This window comes from Telmatherina bonti (genome assembly GCF_933228915.1).
Source record: "Telmatherina bonti genome assembly, chromosome: 10".
Classification (NCBI taxonomy): Eukaryota; Metazoa; Chordata; class Actinopteri; order Atheriniformes; family Telmatherinidae; genus Telmatherina; species Telmatherina bonti.
The window spans coordinates 32,574,205-32,596,875 of NC_136628.1; the positions used below are offsets into that span (position 1 = coordinate 32,574,205).

Below are 22,671 nucleotides of genomic sequence, written 5' to 3' on the forward strand. Positions count from 1 at the left end.
TGTTTGTGCGCTTATGGGAGCATTATCTATGTGTGTTCATGTAAAATATATTTATACATTCCTGTGTGTCTCCTCTATCCTCTCACATTGATTATTTAACCCCTGAACTGTTCTTGCAGACAGCAACGGCAAAGTTCAGACTGGGTTTGAGTTATACATTTCTTTCACTGCAACACAATATTTGATCCCTGTAAATAAAAAATAGCAATAGGCTAATATTGTTTTTACATTCAGATCCACCTGCATTCACAGGTTTAAATAATGTATTTGTGTTTGAATGAGACCGTGTCAATAAATAAAGGATGAGATAAAATATCCAAATTTCGAAACTTCAATTATGATATGAGCCAGAATTTAACATATGTCAACATAGATATGCTATTTTTTTTTTTCTTTCCTTTTTTTTTGTCTTTAAATGAAATCATACTCAGATTGCTTCCCTATTGACTTAGATGAGCTCAGGTGCTTGACGTAAAACCTCTCCCCTGTTGACAATGCCTTCTGCATTGTACACAAAGAGCAAGGTTTGTAAATCAGCTCTGTTGGCTGGCTGGATTTTCATCTGACACCTTCAGCGCACCGGGAGCTGAGGCTGAAAACTGAAACTAAAACCAAGAAAAAAAAAATAAAGAAAGAACAGAAATAAAAGAAAATCAGTAATGAGGTTTTGGAGGAGGGTGAAACCCTGCGGCCTCACTCTTGAATCTGCAACTTGGCAGTGGACCAGTTCAGCTTACTCTGATCGCCATTGTCAAAAAGACTTGACACAAACTTTTAAAAAACATCAGGACGTCAGTCCTAAAAACACACTCACATATCACACACACTTATCTGGACTGTCTCCCCCACCTCCTCCTTTGTTATTCTCTCATTTGATACTGAAATATTGAACAGATATTTGGACATTTCTTTTTTTTTTCTACTCATTAGGACTCTTTCAATTTCCTTCTATCTCTGTCTTCATCCTTTCCTTCTTTTCTCTTCTTTTTCATTTTAGCCCACCTTTTGTGGGTTGGTAGCACGCACGCCCTGCTCGTAAGTGATCCGCTGGCTGATCAGATACTGTGCTGCTTGTGTAGCGGCTGGCGACCCTGTTATGGTAACTTTACGGTTCCGAGTACCAGGAATGAATTCCCCTTTTTTGGAGATCTGGATGCGTGCTCCTGTCAGCTCCTGGTACTCTACCAGCGTTTTACCTCCTTTCCCCAAAATGGCACCCACCAGATTCTCGGGCACTGCAATTTCAACCACGTCCTTAGCCCCATCTGCTAGCTTCTCTGTTGCCAATAGGGATGAGGCCATCAATGGAGACGAAGCATTTAGGTAACCATTGGAAGCCCCGGTAGCAGCTGCTAGTGAACCCAGGGAGAAACCACCGAGGCCTGTAGCAGGGTGGCCAGCGCTGCTGGAGGCATCATTAGCGTAGGAGGCCAATAGGTTAGCTGCAGCAGCAGCAGCTGGGTTAGCACTAGCTGCAACTGCAGCCAGGACTCCAGAGGCAGCTGCAGGGTTGAGACCCAGGCCGAGGGTGTTGGTGTTGTAACCGTAGCTGGCCAACGTATTCAGGGCTGAGGTGATGGCGAGCAGGTCATTGCCAGAGAAACTGGACATGGCGGCAGGGAAGGCACCCATTCCTGTCAGTCCGGCCTGACCCAGAAGGCTGGAGGCAGTGGCAGCTGCTGCAGCTGCATTGGGCAGCACCTCGGCTGTATTGGCGTAGGGGGAGCCAGTGGGGTTGGAGTTGGCTACTGGGCCAGAGACATTGGAATAGCTAATATTGAGGCAGCTGCTGCTCTGAGGGTCCTCCTGGATTTTCTGCACTATGATTTCCACAGCCTTACGGTTCTGTTCAGGTTCCCCGCTGATGGTTACCACCCGCTCCTGCAGGTTGATGCCTTCTGGCTTCTGGGAGAGCTGCACCCAAGCCCCTGACTGCTCCATCACTGCTTTGACTGTGGCTCCACCTTTGCCAATGATCAGCCCTGCTGTGCTATTGGGCACGATCAGTTTGGCCTGCAGAGAAAAAGAAAAAGATTTTGGTAGCAAAAAAAGGGAAACATAATAATCTAATAGCATAAATGGTCAAGAGACAGAGGGATGTCTCTGAGTCAGAGTACTATACCAGCCCCCACTTTACTCAGCGATTTGTTAATCCCAGGGGTTTAGGCTGCAGCTGCCACATGGCTCTGTCTAGCTATGAAAGACTGTAGGTAAAAATAACCTCATACACTCACATTTTCCTGACCCTACTACCCTGCAGGTTGTGGCCCACAAAACAAGTTAGATTGACAACTAATAAACAAAATGCCCCAGAATTGAACAGCACACTGAAAGACCACTTTTTATCACCAGAACCATCTGCAAAGTTTAAAAAGTTTTGAAAGTTGTTTTTAAGAAATTCTCATCATGTGATTGGATGAGCCATCCGTCCCTTCAGTTTATCACAAGCCACCCTCAGCCAATCAATATAGAGACGCTTGCTGGGCAAGAGCTAATTCGTATTCCCCACCCAAAAATCTTTCTTATGTATTCTTTATTGTTTTTTCAATGAAAGAATAGTCTCTAGTTGTGATGTAAGAACATACACTCAGAAGCATGTTTACAAGCTGCCATGCTTGTAGAGCTGCACAGTATATAACGTTTTGATTAAGATTCCGACAATGGCTTGAAATGATCACAAAAAGCTGACCAAAGATATTATGATTAAGATAATTTTGCCATATTATGCTTAGCTTGTTTTGTCATTTGTTCCAGATGACACGCACAATTATAGAAGTATACCGGCCACCATAATATCTCGTGGTATTGTTCACAAATGAGGGAAGGATTGAGCGCGAGATTGACAGGCAAATCAGTGCGGTATCTGCAGTAATGCGAACTCTGAGCCGGTCTGTCGTGGTGAAGAAGGAGCTTAACTAGAAGGCAAAGATCTTATCTATGTTCCTACCCTCACTGGTGGGTAGTGACTGAAAGAACAAGATCGTGAATACAAGCTGCTGAAACAAGTTTCATCCTCAGGGTGGCCGGGCTCTCCCTTACAGGGTGAGAAGCTCAGTCATCCAGGAAGGGGCTCAGATTAGAGCTGCTCCTCCACATCGAGACAAGTATAGTTGAAGTGGCAAGGGCATCTGGTTAGGATGCTTCCTGGACACCTCCCTTGTGAAGTGTCCCGGGCACATCACCAAAGGAGGAAACCCCGGGGAGATCCAGGATTTGCTAGAGGGACTATATCTCTTGGATGGCCCGGGAAAGTCTCGGGATCCACCCAATGAGCCGGAAAATGTGGCTGGGGAGAGGAAGTCTGGGCTTCCCTGCTTAGGTAGGCTGCTGCCTCCACAACCCGATCCTGGAAAAGCAGCAGAAAATGGATGGGATGGATGAACCATCCACCATTAGTGAAGAAAGCTGTTGCCAACATAGTGATGTTCTCACAATAGTCATCAAGTCTTCAGACCCTTCCAACAACTCAAATTTAAACAATTTCAAAAACCAACTAGCATATTTTTCATGTGAAATTGGAGACTGATGTAAAAAATCATTGTAACTCTTTTGATGCGTGTCCCTCCCTAATCCCAAAGAACTCACAGGAGGCCAAGTGCAGAAATAATCACCCTTGCTTTGAAAAACAAGGTGCTTTTCACAGCAGGGGTGATTATTTTGGCTCAACACCTGTCCTCGCGCCGAAGTCCCTGCTGCCGGAGATTTTCACGTCTGCTCCAAGTCTGTTTGTTTAGAGAGTCTTCTTTGTTGGAAATGTGAATGGACCAAACGAATTCTGATTCTGACAGAAGAAGCCTTTGTACACAGATTGAGTCCGCAAGTCTTGGTCCGATTCAAGCAGACCAAATACAGGAAGCGGACTACAAAAAAGTCCCTTTCTGCATTTGCCGTAGCATTGCATTGTAGGTAAATACATAGCAATGGCATTAAGGGTCCTCTGCCTCGTCTGATGTTCATACTGCATCCATTGTTGCAGAGAATTTCTGCAGTATACTTGCATAAGACACAATAAAAAAAACCAAAACAGCGATAGTTTCATCTCCATGTTTAACTCGCAAGTGGAGAAAATGGAGTTTTCTTTTTCACACTGGTCTTATCCTCTCTTTTGCTAAATATTAGTGCAGCGCCACCTTTGGTGAGAATGGGGATATATTATTCTAATGGTTTGGTTCATTTGACCAAAGTGCAGCATGAACGTGATCTCGGTCCACATGGATACACCCCCCTAAAACTGAGCCAAGTCCAAGTCTAGCGGATTATCCTAATGTGAAGGCACCCTAAAATAACAAACCCATGCTGCAGGACCAGTCCTAGCTTGCGTTAGATCCTGGGTAAATGCCCTGTACCTGCACCCCGAGTAGCTAATCATGAATTGTAATTTCAACGTTTACCAACAATAATAGTTATCAGGTTTTCTTTTTCCCACAATTGAGCATCCCTACATGCTTGACCATCCAAACACCTAAAACCCACCAGTATCAGACGCTAACTGATTAGCTTTGGCTTGCCACTGCCCCTCCAAACTTTACAGCGTGGGTTTATTGCAATTGTGAACTTGCATATCTCACAGTTATCAGCTGCTCTGCAAAGATTGTGGAGAATCTCACCTGTTTGACGCGGTCTGGGTTGACTGTGGTCTGTGGCTGCAGTATGCTGACTGGTTCTGGTTTCTGGGCGCTCTGGGGCATTTCGCGGACTTTCTCCGCGATGAAGTTGTGGACACCATTGAGGGCTTCGACAGTACCCTGTATAAGACAGACTCTTTCTGTTGTTCCTGTAATGAGAGAGGAAGAGGAGGACAAACGTAAGGATACTTTGCAAACAGATTTGATGGATTTGCTTGGGTCTGGACTAAAATCTAGATCTGCATTAAAAAAAAAATGTTGCATGGCATTTCGGAAAGTTACTTCTCACTTCTCACAGATAGAAACAGCTGAAAGACTGAACAGTGCTTAGTTAAAGACCCAGGGGGGTGGGGGGGGGGGGGGGGGATTCTTCCTCAATGATGTAACACTTACAGTGCAGAAATGCTTTGCCTGTTCCTGCTTTGCAGCTCTAATAGACTAAACACACATTTGTTCTTCCTCTGGGCTTCTTTCTACGCCCACATTGACGACCCAACTGGCATTCAGTTGCCATGGCAAAAGGGCCGAACCATGGAAACAGGTGATGCAACAGTAGGTCCTTTATACTGACTTGCATGATTTTTAAAACACTCTCCCTTTTGTATCAACCTTCCTGCCTTGTTCTGTGGGAACATTCGATTCAACTTCATTTGAATGTAAAATGCCTTATTAGTTTTTTTCTTTGTCAGCCTAAATCTCAGTGTTGATAAGTTGAAAAAGTCTGAGTTTCTCTCCTTATTGAATCAAATTTGTGAATGGGAAGACCACCTGATGAGATGATCCTGAATGATCCTGCTTTGCACGTCTGCAAATGTTCTCTAGCAATTTAGCAGCACTTAGGATTTGCTAAAATGAATGCAGTGAAAATCAGTACTTGTCAGATCCAACTGGCTTTATGACACAGATACATCGAATAATGGATTTAGATAGTTTTTTCTTTTTTGTCAGTTTAGGTACTTAAACAAAAGACAGAGAAATAAGCTGCATATAACAGACATGAAGCACTAAATCTGGCAAAAAAAACATTTTATAAATCAAAAACTGTTAATCGTGTCCTGCATGTTTCTTTTTTTTTAATGTCATTTTATTGCCTACAAATAGTATATAATCAAAAATAATGAAAACATATAAAATTTCTCAAAAAACAATCTGGATTTAATCTTGCAAAGCTTCAGAAAGAACATTTGGTGTCTCTTTTGGTGTAATGCTACTCCTGCCTGTTGCTTATGTAACAAACGAAGACCAAAGTGTGCAAGTCTGTAATCTGTCACAGATTTTTATGCGAGCACATTTCATCATACAAATTATTATATTTCAAACTGATAATAGGTCAAATTTTGCTCTAAAAAACATACGTAAAGCTTTAGATATTGTTTTTCTACAAAAATAAATTATCCAGGGTCAGTCACTGGAAAATGATTCAGACAACATAACAAGTAGATTTTATTTTGTTTGAAGTCTAATCACTATTTTCTACCTTGCCATCTAATGGATTTGCTGTAGCAAAAGGTAAGAGGAGTGTTTGTTGTTCGTAAACTACGCTTTCATTTCCTGCAACAAAACTAGACAAACCAAAGATACAGTCGTTAGGAAAACAAGAGTTTTTCTTCTTCAAGTTAAAAGGTTTTATGAGTTCAGTGAGGTTTGCAGCATTTCTTTCTGCAAAGTTCTCCACAGAACAACATTCATTTGTTTCTTTTGCAGATATTCTGTTGAGGATTTGCACGTCTGATTGTGTGACCTAATTTTAAACCTTTAGCTTTTAGCCAGGTGGTCTGATGTTTGACTCTCAGTGGGTCTGCTCCTTTACCATCATCCAGGTGATGACCTGGGGAGAAGTGATGATGAGCAGCAGAGGAAGAGCTTGCTGTTTAAATGGAGGGGAGAGCGTTTGCCTCTCTGGGAAGAGGCTTTGTCAAAACAAGACACATGGATCTTTTAGGATGAAAATTATTATAAAAATAATAAAAAAGTCTTTATAAAGGCATGGTTTTGGACATTTCTTTCAGGTTGTACCGTCTAAAGTGCAACAGTGACTATTGGAGGTCTCTTAAATAAGGACAACCACTTGGACTGAAACAATAAATCAGCAGAAGTTGTTTTAGGAATCAAATTAATGTGTACTGAACTTAAACACAATTCAATTCAGCTTTATTTGTATAGCACCACTTCACGACAATGTTGTCTCAGGGCACTTTACAGACACATCAACATCAACATTATTTTTAAAGTTGAGAAATTTTACGTGCATTTGACTTGTTTATTCCATCCATGTGATTAAAAGGGTTGTTCTCGCCCAACAAGCCATCAGATATGAGCAGGTCATCCAGCTGATGCCTCAGCCGCTTGCTGTTTTCACCTAACTCGATGCTGTGCAATCTGACCAAACATCTACATACTGACCTCATTTTTCCTCTTCAGCTTGTCAACCTAAACAGTTCTTTTTTAGAAAGACAAACCTTTTTTTTCTGACACCTTTTCCAATCAATCATGTTTTAAGTATATTGTTGATGTTTATAAATGTAATGTTATGAACTTTAACATCATGCAGTCTGTAGAGTCTGAGTTGTAGCTCTTGGGGTTTTTTTCACCGTGTATCTGAACGCTGCTCGGTCTGACCTTGGCATGAACTTGCATCCACAACGATTGGCAGCTGTCTTGCAAGTATCCCACTTGTGAATAATCTCTCTCGCTGTAGAGCGATGGACTCCAAATAGTTTCAAAACGACCATATAACCTTTAGAAGATTGATGTGAGGTAAAAATTTCTTTTGTCAGATCATTTCTGATAAATTTCATCCTTGGCACACCTGAATGCTTCAGACAACAAACTGCCAACACTTCTGTATGGAAAGAAGTGCTGAAACTTGCTGATGATCAATTAATCAAGTGCATTTGATCAGCAGCACCTGGCAGCTACTTACCCCTGTTGCTTTTTAAGGAAGCAGTGATAATATACTTAGTTTTTAATTAACTGTTTCTGTATTTTGCTTAGTTTTAGTTCAATAAATGGTGATAGAACGATGTGTTCTGATATGTTCTGATCAGAAAAACCTCTAAATGTTTTATTGCTTTTCACATGACTACATGCATTTTATAAAAAATGAGACAGAGACTGGAACTATAGAGAGAAATTTGTTTCTTGATTATCCAATCAAATAAGTTATATTTGAAACCAACAATGATTTTTGAGGGGGAAAAAAAGTGAGAATCACTGATTTGCAAACAAAACTTTATAACTTCTAACCAAATGTTTTTTTAACTATAAGGAGAAAAGGACTTATTTTTATGCACAACTGTTGTATTTTTTTACTTACAAACATTAGTTTTTGATTGAAGAAAACATTAGTTTTGATTGAAGTTGGAGAATTATGCTTTCTCAAATTTTTTTTTTTTGGAACCTAATTTGTTTTGATCTCTACAAAAAAAATAGATAGATTCTCACTTATTTTTTTTTTTGCACTCAAAAATCATTTTTGGTTTCAAATATAGCTCATTTGATTGGATAATAAACAAATTTCTCTCCATAGGAACCAGCAGACATATAAAGCTTGATTTCAGCATTTTCTTTTTTTTTTTTGCTAAAAAGTGACTTTTAATCTTTTCAATTAAGACTGAGCAGTCTCTTTCCTGTCCCCACACGCATGCTAAAAGCTGTAAACTAGGTCACTTCAAGTGAGGAACCATTCCCATAAAAGATAAAAGTGTCCCGGGAAGTTTTTGTACATAATTACCAGTTAAACATCCAAACAACAACCAAGTCTTTCAAGGACTGACAACCTTACTTTCCTCACAATACAACAGTTTACTCAAACGCAAAAATCTGGATGTTTTCCAGACGTTTCTGTTATTGATGACGACACAAAGAGGATGCGAAACTAAATGTTAGCGCTTCCTTCCTGAAATGCCTGCATTTGCCTTCACCTTTTTTTAATGGTAATGAATGTCAAGATCACGCATCCTTGCTCTGAGTAACAGTCAAGAGTTTGTGCATTCTCTCGCTGGCATGAGGGGAGAAAAATGTGTCAGTTCTCCAGAGAGCATACGTCTCAGCCTTCAGCTTTCCCCACAAGACCAAAGACTCTCATGCCTTCCATCTTGATCCCAAAGTGTGGAAGTTTCCACACTTCCTGGCAGTTGACAAGAGCTCTTTTCTGTGATGAAAATCAGCCTCTGAATTAGCTTGCCCAAATCCTCTGTGTGATTTATTAAGACTGCAAGCGTTCCACACATGAAGCATCACCTATAATTACTGTCAACACATCAACAGCTTTTCAAAGATACAGTATTATCCGCACGGAACGCTCAGCTGCAACGTGTTCATTGGAAATCTTGATGCTGAATGCATTTGTTATGTCACAATGTTTCCATATGGTACGCCTCTCTACAATGCAAATGCTAATTCTGAATGGGGGATCTGTCATAAAGAACCATTTAAGTCCAGGAAAATTGGGGGGGAAAAAAAAAAAAAAAAAAAAGAATTCCCTTATAATCTTTTTTTTACAACAGACCTAAGTCACAGTAATGCTCCAATCCCTGTGGCTATCCTTGGAGAAAATAAGCTCATTAAATTTATCACAGTCAATATCATAGGCAAGATTCCAAAGAGCTGTTTCACAAATAAAATAAAATTTAAAAAAATAAAATAAAATAAAATAAAATAAAATAAAAAATAAAATAAAATAAAACAGATTAACTTTATATACCTGCTTAAAAACAGTTGTGCTTCTTAATGAAAAATTTTACATGAACAAGCTGAATATTTTTGGAACTTTTGCAGTTGTTATAAAATATACCAAAAGTAATTCTGTTAAACATTACAGGCAGTAAAATCCCTTCAATCAGATCTGAGAAAAATTAATGATTGTCAAAAACTGTAAATATTAGCTAATGATAGCTATTTGAACTCTGGACATTAGAATTTCATTGTGTTGTTGAACAATTTAAATGTGGAGAGTAAGAGAATATATGAGGTATCAAGAAACATTTAAAGGTGTTGTATCTTTATATATCACAGTTTTACAATAGACCACTAGGGGGCAGTAACTGTAGGTCTGATCATACTGATTGTTTTGATTTATTTTGTTTTGTTATTTTTTTCACCACTTTAGATAATCCACTGTCAAACAATATCTTAAGAGATTTTGTTCAGTTAGCTCAAGCAGTTTTTCCTTGTGAAAGGGAAACTTTTCAAGATCTGTTGCGAGTATCCATGGTAACGGAAAAGCTGTTTAGCAGTTGAATCAACTGAATCAGCTTCCCTCAACTAAATTAAGGAGCAAAATAACAATAAATCCCACAGGAATTTAAGTGGGGTTTGGCAATGTGACTCCTAAATTATATCTTGATTTATTTTGCCTAAATAACGACATAATATAGTCATACATATCTATATTGATATTTTTATTTTTCCTGTAAAAGGAATTGCAGAAAGACGGTGAACACACATTCAGCAGCCAGTCGGCAAGATTCTCTCCCATCCGTTGACATTTGTGAGCTCTTATTTTTAACTACATTCAGTTTTCATTTCATTTTTTCCCATAAAAATATATTTTGCCATTAACTGACAAAATGAACAAGCTAAAAAAGTGCTCACAGGGAAACAGAAGGAACAGAGAGAAAAGTATTATGTGTTTTACTGAGACAAAGCTGTAGGAATATATCTGGGACTCTAACGAGTTTAAACTCTGCTTTAAAGCAGATGAAGACAACAAAGTTAACAGAAAGCTAAAGGGAGGACATTCTGCGATGCTCTTATTTGGACATGACATAGTAAAGAAAAAAGAACTGCACTCGAGCTATCGAACTGTTAGCAAATTTTTCTGATAAGAATCAAGAACGAGATGGGTAAGTCTGGAGCACCTGGAGCTCTTGTCCAGAGAGGAATGCTGCTTGAGCTGCAGGAATGTTCTTCACACCCTCTATTAAACAGTGAGGAAACAAGTGTGTTCGGTCAGAGGCTTCTTCAAGTAGATGCAATAACAGGCAGGAATGAGGTCATTCCTGCCAACAGCCATATCCTCAGTAAAAATATGACTGATGATTAATTATTTAAAACAAAAACAAAAAAAAGATATAAACTGAACAACTGCAACATAATTCCCCCTCTGGGTTTAATGAAGTTTTTTTTTTTTTTTTTTGAACAGAGAACTTCAGTCTGTCTTCTCCTAGTTTCTGCTTACTTTGCATTTGGGACTTTTTTCTTAACTGAGCCAAAAGCTGTAAAACCATGTGAAAGTGTGCAGATGTGAGGACCATAAAGGGGCAGCGATAATTTCAGCTCACCGTCTCCTCCTTCCTCTTCACTCCCTGCACTTGTTCACATCTCTGCTGCACAGACTCCAATAAAGGATGTGAATTTTCACATAAAAAGCAGAGATCCTGCAGTTTCCTGTGGACGTATGTGGAGGTGTGATCATGTTTATTTGTGCTTCAGAACATAACCAGGTTCTGATTTTGTTCTTGTTCTGTGATTTTGTTTTTATTTTATAACATGGCTGCTGCCTGTTGTTGAACAGACGAGGAGGGGCTGAGTTTAAATGCTTTGTCTGCAAACCAAATCCAAATTGTAGCTTTTTACCCCCCCTTTTTTTTTTAAACAATTATTCCACAGTCTTTGTTGCCATTACCTCTTATTTTCTTCTTAGCCTCATGATAAACTACAAATTTTGGTTAATTTAACGCCTCTTGCATGTAAATTAGCAAGTAAATCTGTCTGTTGAGAAATAACAATAGCCAACTGTAATTATTTGTTCTCCGTAAGCACCAGACCCCACCCACTCTCACTCACTGGCACCCACTGAGGAGGATGACCACCCTGCTGTTACAATTTAAATTAGTACCTTCTCAATGAGGTTTGGCAGTGAAAAACAGAACCAGCTCGGAAAACCAGTTTCCAGAAAGGTTTTTCCGCCACTACTCTGGTTTTAAGCAATCAGTTTATAAGAGAGTAATGTTATTGCTGAAAGTTCATTAATAATAATGATCATATTAAATGGGAGATGTACGTTAGGAAGCTTGTTAATAATAGTGAAATATTGTCTTTTACAGTCTGTATTTTAGTTATTTCACACTGAAATTCTTTATGGTGCATCTGAATCTCACTCTGCAAAAGGTGTTTTTTCTTGACTTTGCACATTTAACAGGAAATTTGTTGGGTTTTTCTTTAAAACAAAACAAAAAAAAAAAAATCCTGACATGGCTTTAACTTTTAGTGTGAAACTACTGTCATGAGTTAAACAACAATAACACAATCACCGACCAGTTGTTCATGCTATTGATGAGAAACAGATTTGTTTATTAGACTGATCTGTTTCCAAATGTCAAATATGCCTCAGAAACTTTTCTTTGATATTTCCATGGTTTTGTTTGTTTGTTTTGTTGTCCTGAGTCAGAATAGTTGTAATCTGAGCCAGGATATAAGTGTCACCACAGACATCAGATTTAGAAATTTGGCAGGAATTGGATCAGTTCTGCCCTGTGACTCACATAAGAAGTGGATTCAGCAAATGACGACACCTCTTAGTCTTCCAGTTTTAAACCTAAAATCTTTTGTTTTGAAGAGACATAAATATATTGTTCCTTTTCGGAGTTTAAAGTGACTTTACATGTACCAGAGTGTGAGGTGGCTGAATTATAATTATGTAAAAATGTCTAACTGTTTCATTATGGACTTATTTTCTAAATTAAAAACAGTGACATTTTTTAAAGAACTAAATGCGACTTACAGCATAAAAACTTGTGGGATAGATTCTGTGATTCTGTATTTAATGAGATAAATGTACATTTCTGTATGAATCTATTAAAAGTGCATTGATTCTGGTGACACAGTCAGGAGCATTGCACTATTCCTCATGTCCTGTCATCTGTCAGCTGAGGTAGCTACAGTATGTCCATCTCATATATACAACCTGTGCCAGGCGCATCCAAGTCCAGTCCTCGAGATCCACCATCCTGCAACATTTAGATGCATCCCTCCTCCAACGGACCTGAATCTAATGGCTGAATTCCCTCTTCTATATGTCGTCCAGCTCTGCAGACGCCTGGTTAAAAAGCCTTTTTTTTTTGTTTTGTTTTTATTACCCAGACAATTTTTGTTTTTTATTACCGACAAAGTGCGAGAAGTTTCTCTGAAAATTCTCCACAGGTGCTATCCAGTTAATGTTTTCTGGCAAAAAAATCCATAAAAATGTTGAACATATCTGCTCCTTCTGTCAACAAGCAGATGAAGCTATATGTCATCTTTTCTGGGAGTGCTCTTATTGTCAAGACTTCTGGAATGATGTTAATCTGTGCCAGCTCAGTAGGAAGCTGGAGTATGGATGAAACCTGAATATGTTTTATTTGGGTGTTTTAATTGTCACCTTCCTTACAAAATAAGATTTGTCATCAATCTCTTCACTCTACTTGATAAATTTCACATACATTGTTGTAAATTTGCGAAGCGAAAACCAAACATGTCAGTTTTCCTATGTTGTGTCCATATATACATGAAGTCATTGGAATTTTGCATAAATTCAAAAGCTGTAAAAATCAAAATTATCAACGATGCTTCCCCTGAGCATTAGTTGTAAGTTATGACATTCTCTTGTATACCCATTGTATTGTTTTGTAAATACATTTCAATAAAAGAAAAAGCCATTATTTTGATTCAGGTGTGTTGGAGATGGGATGCATCTAAAAGCTGCAGGAAAGTAGCTCTGGAAGACCAAACTTGGGTGCCCCTGTTCTATGCCCTACATGCCAGTCCCTAACCACCAGAGATGTCAAGTAATGAAGTACAAATACTTCGTTACCTTACTTGAGTAGAAATTTCGGGTATCTATACTTGATTCGACTTTCTACTTCTATTCCTTACATTTTTCCGCAATTTATATATATATATATATATATATATATATATATATATATAGTATTGTTTGGTTTTTTCTCTTATCAATTATCACTTCATTTTTTTGTTTGTCTCCTAAAAATCTGTTGCCCTCACCGATTCCTGCAGCTAAGCTATTAGTTGTGTATATTTTTAATAAAGGTTATTAATAATGTGCCTTTTGAAGTTGGACTCTTTGCAACATTATAATTCTTTCAGTCAAATCATCCAGGCCATGAAACACATCTTAATGCTTATACGTGGTTCTTAAAATGTTTGCATTGCACTCAAATGTGTTAATTTTTCATCAGAATCTATGTGGCTGAAAAAGCTGCAGCGCTTCCCAGCTTTTTCAGTATTAATATTCTGATTTAACATTATAGTCATTATAACTTTAAGACAAATGTTATTTTGGGGGGTGCAATGTAGGCTCTGGTGCCACAGTTTAAGCATTCCTTTTTAATGGTATTTTTCACACTTGCATTACTTTTACTTTCATACTGCAAGTATTTTTTTAACATCAGTACTTTTACACTTTTACTTAAGTAAAAAATTTGAGTTGCTACTTTTACTTTTACAGAAGTCTCTTTAAACCTGAGTATCTATACTTCTGAGTAATAAATGTGAATACTTTTGACACCACTCCTACCACCAATCACAGCAGAGCATCTGTCCTCATAATACAATCCAGCATGAAATGCATAAAAATCTACCTGCCTCTGAGGCAGCTATGTCTACCTACGTGCCCGGTGTGAATCAGAAAATGATGTTTCTTTTACCAAGCTGCACTGGGGAGCATTAGTAGCTACAGAATGTCAGCATGGTACAGCTATGTCTCTGCAGAGGTAAAATCTAAGCGGATGCATCTGGTACAGTTTGCTGTAACAGTGCAGGGGAGGACTGGAAACCTCTCCTTCATGAGCAGTCTGTGGTTTTGTTGAACCCATCCTGCATCCTTTAAATCATCTATGAGAAGATTTTTAGTCAGAATAAAGTGTTAAAATGCAACGTGAATCATTTAAAAAATTAATTTGTCACCCTCTGAATGTTCATTTTAAATAATGTCTTATGTTGCTGCATGGATTCTCCTTCCTGGGGCCATGTGGGTCCTGTAATAGCATCATGCTTTTTATTCTTTTTAAATAGAGATTGTCCAATTTACGTATGTATGTATTCTACTGCAAGGTTGGATGCTTGTATTGCAAATTGGAATGGCTTCCTGTTTTTTTTTTTTTTTTTTTTTTTTTGTCTACTTAATGCTTTGGTAAAGACAGATGATATGACAGCACAAGTCCAGAACGATACGATAAGGAGTTTCGTATTGTGCTGAATCACGTAGGACTGTAATCATAACCACCGACCACAGCAGATTCCCTCCTCATGATGCTATGATGATTTTAATTTCATTGGATCAAAACTTACATGTATCTGAGGTGGTTATGTCCATCTTTTCTATGCAGCCTGTACCCTATACAACAATCCTTAACAACTTACCACAGCAGAATCCCTTCTGATGATAATATAAGACGGCTTTAAATACACTTTATTTATACAAACTGTGCTGCTAGACTTCAGATGGACAAACCTAAAACAGCCCATGCCACCTCTATTTTATTTTGCCTTCCTGTCAAATTTTAATTTTGATGTTTCATCAGGTTCCACAGTATACTGCTGACCTACTACGTCCCTATTCTTCTGGGCGCACCATTTGTACTTCTGGTCTCCCCTTAAAATGTACCAAAGACCCGTTAGAACCTGTGGAGACCGAGGATTTCTGGCGGTCGCTCTGGAATGACCTACCTCTGTCCCTCTGCGTGGTTGACTCTGTGGACTTAGTGGAAGTGGATTTTATTGAGGAAACTTTTGGCTGATTGTGCATTCTGTTGTATGTACTGGAATCACCAGGATGTTTTATTTTAGTCATATGTACAGCGCTTTGGGATTTTTTTTTTTTTTTAATCTGCAACAGGTGCTATATTTTTACTTACTTACTGATCCAACATCACCCATTTCACTCAGAAAATAACAGTATAATTTAAAATATATCCAAATTTACTTGGCTCTAGATGGCTCCAGTCAGTATTCTGTGAATTTGCTTGAAAGGAATTTCAAACCAATCTTTTATGTTATTTTCTACTTCAACAAATTGGTATTGAAAGTTTTTTGTTTTTTTTTAAACAAATGGCCTGTCAACATGAGAGACAGTGTATATTTGGTTGGAGCTGCAGTGTAAAATGTGGATTTGCAATACAGCTTGCTGTAATTAAAAGTCAATCAGCCATTTGGTTTGTTTGCAAAGAAGATCCCAGAGCGAGCAGACAAAATGGGTTTAAATTTCACTCTTGTGCTAACTTTACTCAAATGACATTACTGCAAATAGATAAACTAGAATCATAACAACATGGAGATGCTGTTTATTCAGTGGATAAGAGAAGCAGGAGAATTTAAATGCAAAATGATTCATATTTTATTTAATTAAAAGACGTTTTGAGGAATGGTTGAATAAAATGTCTGTATCATCGCATGTATTTCAGTCTCTGGAGGTGTGACTACTGAAGCTGACTAGGACTTGGGAGTGGGCGACAGAACAGCCAAAAGATTTCCTTCTAAAGGAGACTCACGATTCACAATCTGAGTCACAGTTCAAGTCACAAGTTGTATGACCATGTGATTAGTTGTGCATGGTTAGACGCAAACTCTCCAAGCTCAAAGCTCAAAGCTAAAAGCTTAATTCACAAATCTTTGTGTCCTGTGTTAGCTCAAAGTTCAGCATGAAAGTCTGACTGAAAGCTGTGATTCCTATCTCCAGATCTTGCACGCCTCTTTGAGGACACCGGTGAGCTCTTTGCTTGTCTTTCTCCGCCTGCTGCAGTCTGATAACAGAGGTGGCACCCGCAAAATATGAGACGCAGCCAGTAGGTGTGGTCTAAATGTCTAATAACAAAATTGAGCTTATATGTATGCAATGCAATAAGGACTTGATATTTATCTTTAATATCCATTTCTCCAGAAAACTGATCAAATTGTCACGATCAGATTAAATATTCCAGCATAAGTAAACTAAAACCAAACTAAAGCAGCAATATTCTAGATATTAAGAGTAACAATACGTGGATCTGCACTAATTTGTTGATATGATGATCAACAGTCCAACAGCACAGATCCAAACTAAACAATCTGATCAAACATTAATGCAGTAATCATTTTAGGGAGCAATCGAGAAAGAACATGTGGCATTGTTTACATGTACTTTGTTCTAACAACTGTGTGGCACAGCCTGTTTTCTTTAAGAGAACAGATTGTTTTCATGTAAATCACAGACTGAGCTGAGGAAAAAGGAAGATTTATATTTTCTACTTGCTTTTTGTGACTCAGTGTGACTTGTTCTACATTCTGCAGACTCATTTCTCCAAAGCAACTTACATGTGAGAAGTGATCAATTAAGCATAGCAATTAGGGGTGTGTATTGACAAAAATCAGGCATGTGTATTTCTATACATGCCGACAATATACTATACTACATAGAATACTATAAGCAAGACAATGTATTGCAATTTTCCTTTACTCGTTGTAAACACTGAACACTGTTGCATGCTTGACATCAACTTACTGAATAAGAACAGAGTCTACATTTCACTGCTGAATAAATTAAAAACACTGATCTTAATGTACAAGATGAATTAAGAAATAAAAACCTGCCTCATCTGTAAAAATTGGTCGTTTGATAAAACTGACACAGTGCTTTTGAATATCGACATAGTATTGTCACACAAAATATTGCGATATATCAATATTTTCTTCCACCCCTAATAGCAATTAACCTAACGCACACGTCATGTGGGTGGGACAAAGCCGGAGTAACCGTAGAGAAGCCATGCTTTAGCTGCGAGGCCGTAGTGCTAACCACTCCGCCACCACGCAGGTGAATTAAAGTGATTGTGTTACATGAGGTCATATCGATTCCTGTCTTCTGAAGTTATATCATTGCAGAACTTGTGACAATGGCAAAGAGAAAATCATTATCTATTTAATAATACAATTTAGTATCATGAATAAGTGTGTTTTACACCCCTACTACATATTGTTAGCCTCATAGTATAATTGCTTGAGTCATATTTTGGCTAAATTATGACAAATATCAGGTGATTGCACATGTCTGGAAAACCTCTCAGAAAAGCTCAGATCAGCTAAAAAACTCAGTTTATTTATTTCCAGGTTAAAGGTCCACTTGTTCTCACATATTTTATCTTTTATCGAACATTGTTTCTTCTTCATTTCTCTTTTGTTTGTCATTTTAAATAATACTTTTAATTTTCTAAAGTATCAATGTTTCCCTAAAGCATTTTGAATCACCCTGTTGTTGAATTGTGCGATACAAATGAACTTGCCACGCCTATAAAACCTTGAAACAAATCTTTGGTAATTATGCTATGTGACTAAAAATATCCCAACTTAATGTGGACTGAAGATGAACATATGGCGCAATCATAACATGGCGACACAATATGGTGTGATAAAATACAATACCATATGGTTGACTGTCTTGGGAGTCAAATACTATACACTTCATGAGCTGTCATTGGTTACAACAAAAATTAATCATGAGAAGAATCTGCAAATAGTATCTAATGTCCATGCAATCTCGCATCAAATAAAAGCACTTGGGGCGGTTGGAGTCTGTGTTTAGGGGTGGCTGCCGGCCGCCCAGGTCTCTGGGTCCTCCTGGCCTCCCTCTTGCCTTTGTGTGGGCGGGGTCACATTGGCATGATCAGTCTTCTCTGAACACGTTCCACTCTGTATGTTCTGCATGTGACACAGTCACTGAGTCGTCTGCAGGTTTATCAACTAACAGCAGCTAGTTTTCTTTGTCTCTCATTTATATTTAACTTGATAGTTTTTGATGCTCCTGACAGTTGATAGCTTAGTCCTCCGCAGGGGGAGTATGAATCTAAGGTTGGCTTGTTTGTGTATATGTGTGTGTGTATGTATATGTGGTTATATAGGCGAATGCGTATGGATGTATATGTGTGCATATGTCTGTTTTTTCTTTCTTTCTCTCTTTATCTCTCTCTTTTTCTCTTTCTCTATTCAGTGTTTTCTCTTCTTTCTCTTTCCCTTTGGCTTTCTGTCTCTCTTCTATCCTCTCCGGTCCAGCAGTAGAAACTCTGTATTACAAACAATTACGCAAAATAAATAGAGAAATAAATAAGAATCCAGAAAATCATGGAGATAATTATACCAGTAAAGCGCCGCTTGGCAAAGTAAATTTGCTCAGCAGAACAGCATCCAGACCATCATTCTGCTTGCTTTAATGCTGGACAAGACACAAAAAAGAAAATAAATAAATATAAGCACACTCCAAAAACTCTGTTAAAACACAATAAAATGATCACACAGTTCCCTGAGCTGATACATATTTGGTCAAAAGTTCAATAGAAACAGGAAAAACTGACAGGCAGCAGAAGCTCCTAGTTGTGTTGAGGATATGTGACGGGTCAGTCAATATCCTGAGCTTGTCTCAGAACAGACTGCTCATAAAATGACTGGAGGGGACGAGCTCGCCAACTTTTTACTGGTGCTGTGAGATTGGCAAACCGCGCTGACATCCCTTATCTGACTAAGCTCTCCAACACGGTCCATTTTACAGCCTCGTAAAACGAAATTATAATCCTTTGATCCACACCAAACACCCACAATGTGAAAAACGTACCTTCTGTCGTAGAGGGGAACCAAAAACCTTTAACATGGACCCTCCAGCTGAAGGTGTTGAAATATCTCTATCTAAATAGGTACTGAAATATTTATAAGAGTGATACATCTAATCAATGTACCACTGATATAGTATCTAAAACCATCTCGCTCACAGTGAAGATCAGATGGTTGACATCACTTTACTGTACAAGTTTTCTGTCTCAGAGAAATTAGCTGATGGGCCTTTTTTTCTTTTTTTTAGCAGTAGCCTGAAAATAGTGGTGTCAGCAGTAAAATTAAAAGCAAAATTCCTGGGGTGACTATTTGGTGTTATACAGTGTTATAGAAATGAACTGAAACAACCCTTAGAGGTGCCCACACTGACAGATCTGGATTCAGAGTGAGAAGACCTCGCTCTAATGCGATGCCTTCGATTGGATCTTTGGACTTAAAATTGGTGGCGTATTCCTTTAATCGACTGACCTTTGCCAATCACATAAAAACCCTGCAGCAGCTTTTTACTTGCAGCGGATTGCAAATAATGTGCTTGCAGATCAGGTCAGCGGAGTCTTCCTCTCTACAACAACACATTAGCATGATAAAGCAGAGCAGCAGAACAAGAGTACAACACAGTAACAACTGTTTCTGATCAAAGTTGTGCGATTCACTGGAGACATGTAATGTGGGGAAGTAAAGGCTCTTGTTTCAGTCAGTTTGAAATCCCCATCTATGATGTCATCCCAGGCAAAAGGTGATCCAGAAGGGAGCAGCAATGTATGCTACAGATGGTAATTCAGCTTAAGCAGAGTTTTTCCAGCTGTTTTCAGAGGATATACCTCCCTACTATGGGTTGTGTTCCCTAACTTAACCGTTACAGTTGATAACATCCAGGCGGATCATGGAAACTTACACCCGTGTTTCTATGGCATTGCAACAACTTCATCTGTTTGTGCTGTACTTTGTAACCCAATACGAATATCTGGCTGGTGGCAAGCAGCACAAAGCAAAAAGGTTTGAAGTTTTCTTTCCAAGTTTAAGTTGAAGTCATGAACTCCCGCGGCTTTCTTTCTTTGCAGCTGCTTAAGTATTCGGATGTGTGTAAGTAGGTGTACGTAGGCGTGATATGTGCTGAATGCACATTGCAAGTGGGTGAATGCATAGTGTGCTGTGTTTATAGGGTCTCCGGTAACTTAGCAGTACAAATGTTAAGACAGGCTGAAGCATGATAATAAAAGTAAATCAAAGGCAGCAGCTATGTGTAGGAAGCAAGCTTGAAAATTTTTTTTTTTGGAGGTATGATGTCACCGTTTCTGGCTCTAACTCTCTTAACTACCAGGAATCAAATCTGAGCAAAACAATGAGCGCGGAGAAGGAAAGAGGAAACTTGGCGTCTGTTACAGCAGCTTGAGTACAGCTGGGAGAGGGGTCATGTCCACAGAGAGAGATTGAAACAGGCTATTTCTGGGCCTGCCCCCCTGTCCCCTCATTCTCATACAATCATGCATCATCCACACCCTTCACTATCACTCATCCATCTCAGTCACAGCAGGACTCAGTTGTGCAGTTCCCCCCATTAAGACTTTGAATTCATGCTTTCATTTGTGCCCCTGTGACGGCTGGGGGACGGGAGGAGGGTGGGATACTCAGACTGAGCCATCGCAGAGAAATTGCAGAAGAAAATGGCTGCACTGGTTGTTGTCTCTTGATTTTTTTCTAGTGGGCTGACATGAGTGTGCTCAGCCTGCTGCACGAGAAATACAAGCGTGATTTGTGTTGTGCGAGCGCATTGCGTTAGCCCAAATCTCAGCAGATCCAGGACAAGCCTTTTTACAAATTTCATCAAACTGCTCACTTAAGACAGCAAACTTCAGCGTTCAGCAACTTCCCCAAAAGCAGTTCTCGCAGACATTGTGCAACGTATGATAACAGTTGTTTCATTTTACCCGTGTGGGCCAGAACAACTGTCCAATCAAATTCTTGCCAGCACCCTTTCCCTGAACTACACTTCTCACTCATCACAATAATGGCTAGGGGGATGGGCAGAGCAGGTGGCAGCCCACGAACACATCCACAATCTGACATAAGAAATTAGGATACATATTGTGCTTCTCCTTTATTCTGCAGAAACAAGTCATTTCCTTAAACACGGCGGGTCTCCTGTGTGCAAAACCTGGAGCCGAGCCCTCTGAACATGAGAAACATGGCGGAAGACAAACTAAAGGAAAAATATTTGCTTGCACATCCTTCTTTTCCTCTCCCAGTGCTCCCAGTAAATCTTTGCCACTGTTCGGTCTGTCCAATATATCACATGTGACTCCAAGAAAAAGAGACCAAGTTTAAAATGCAGTGTGTTTTTCCTTATAAGCAATGTTCTTTTCTTTCACGGCAGACGCAGCAGAGGTCACGGGACAGATTCACTACTCAAAGCAGCTAGATTACAAAGGAAATTGCTTTGCGGAGAACCGTGTTTTTGTCTCTGCAGCATTATGGTATTAGATGGTAAAAGCAATCGGGGTGTTTGGAAACATCTGGCGTATATCTCAAATTCACATCCAGCGCTTTAAATTACCGCCACCTAATTCTTATCTTCAGAGGCAATTTTATAAATGTGTGAAATATTAAAAAAAAAAAAAAAAAAAAGAAAAGTCGACTACACTGGGTTATCTGCCTGCATCAGTTATCACAGAAAACATCTGGACCTAATAATGAGCGAGACGCTCAGCACCTGTTATTTTCAGCAGGTTAGAGCCTCCTCTGAGGCATGAAGGACAAACAGCGAGGCTCCTCTACAACTCAGCCGTTGTGTGTTTTAAGAATAAGACAGTTTGGCTATGACCGCTATATGTGAGGGGTCACTGAGCTGCATGAGCATCTTTCCCGTTGCCAGGTCTGAGTGACACTCCAGCGCAATTATTGCTTTGGACGCATGCCTGCAAGTCCTCTGCACCACAGAAGTTGCACAAGGGGTATAAAATGGCCACCTAGCAGCTTTTTTTTTTTTTTTTCCCTTCCTCAGAAATGTGAGGTGGCTTTTGTATTGTCATACTGTAAATGCTGCGACCTTGAAGTGAAATTGCTGGATGTCTTGGAAACCTGATGATTGTCACATAGCAACATCTACCATGTGCTGAATGTCGCGTCACTCTTACAGCCGGCAAGCACCTTCTGTTTGTTTTAAGTAGCTTTATTTAACAGCAAAAAAAAAGGCAAAGAAGAATCTAAAAGACTGGAATTCAACGTCTGACAGCTGCAGCATCGAGCGTAGTAGTACGGTTAACTGTGCCGTGTTTATGATTTTTGCCTGATTAATATAGACTGTAAATATTAGTGGCAAAATTAAAACAAAATAAATATCAAACGTCGGAGGATTGTTCCCTCAACTGGCTGACGGGCAAAACCATGTCTGTGATGTAAAGAATTTTCATTTCTTTCTATATAAATCAGAAAATCGTTGATAAAAGTATGTCATTATAATAATTAAAAACAA

The 22,671-nt window shown here is 39.0% G+C and overlaps 1 protein-coding gene across 1 annotated transcript in view; it reads right to left on the reverse strand.

The window, feature by feature from the left end:
* Positions 1-993: 993 nt before the first annotated feature.
* Positions 994-22,671, reverse strand: part of LOC306761450 (RNA-binding protein Nova-1-like) — a gene marked incomplete at both ends in the record, with an annotated part of 29,779 nt that continues 8,101 nt past the window's right edge. The window contains 2 exons of the mRNA XM_079247613.1: positions 994-2,013; positions 4,608-4,774. Coding sequence (XP_079103739.1) covers positions 994-2,013; positions 4,608-4,774 — 1,187 coding nt within the window. The remainder of the gene's footprint in view (positions 2,014-4,607; positions 4,775-22,671) is intronic.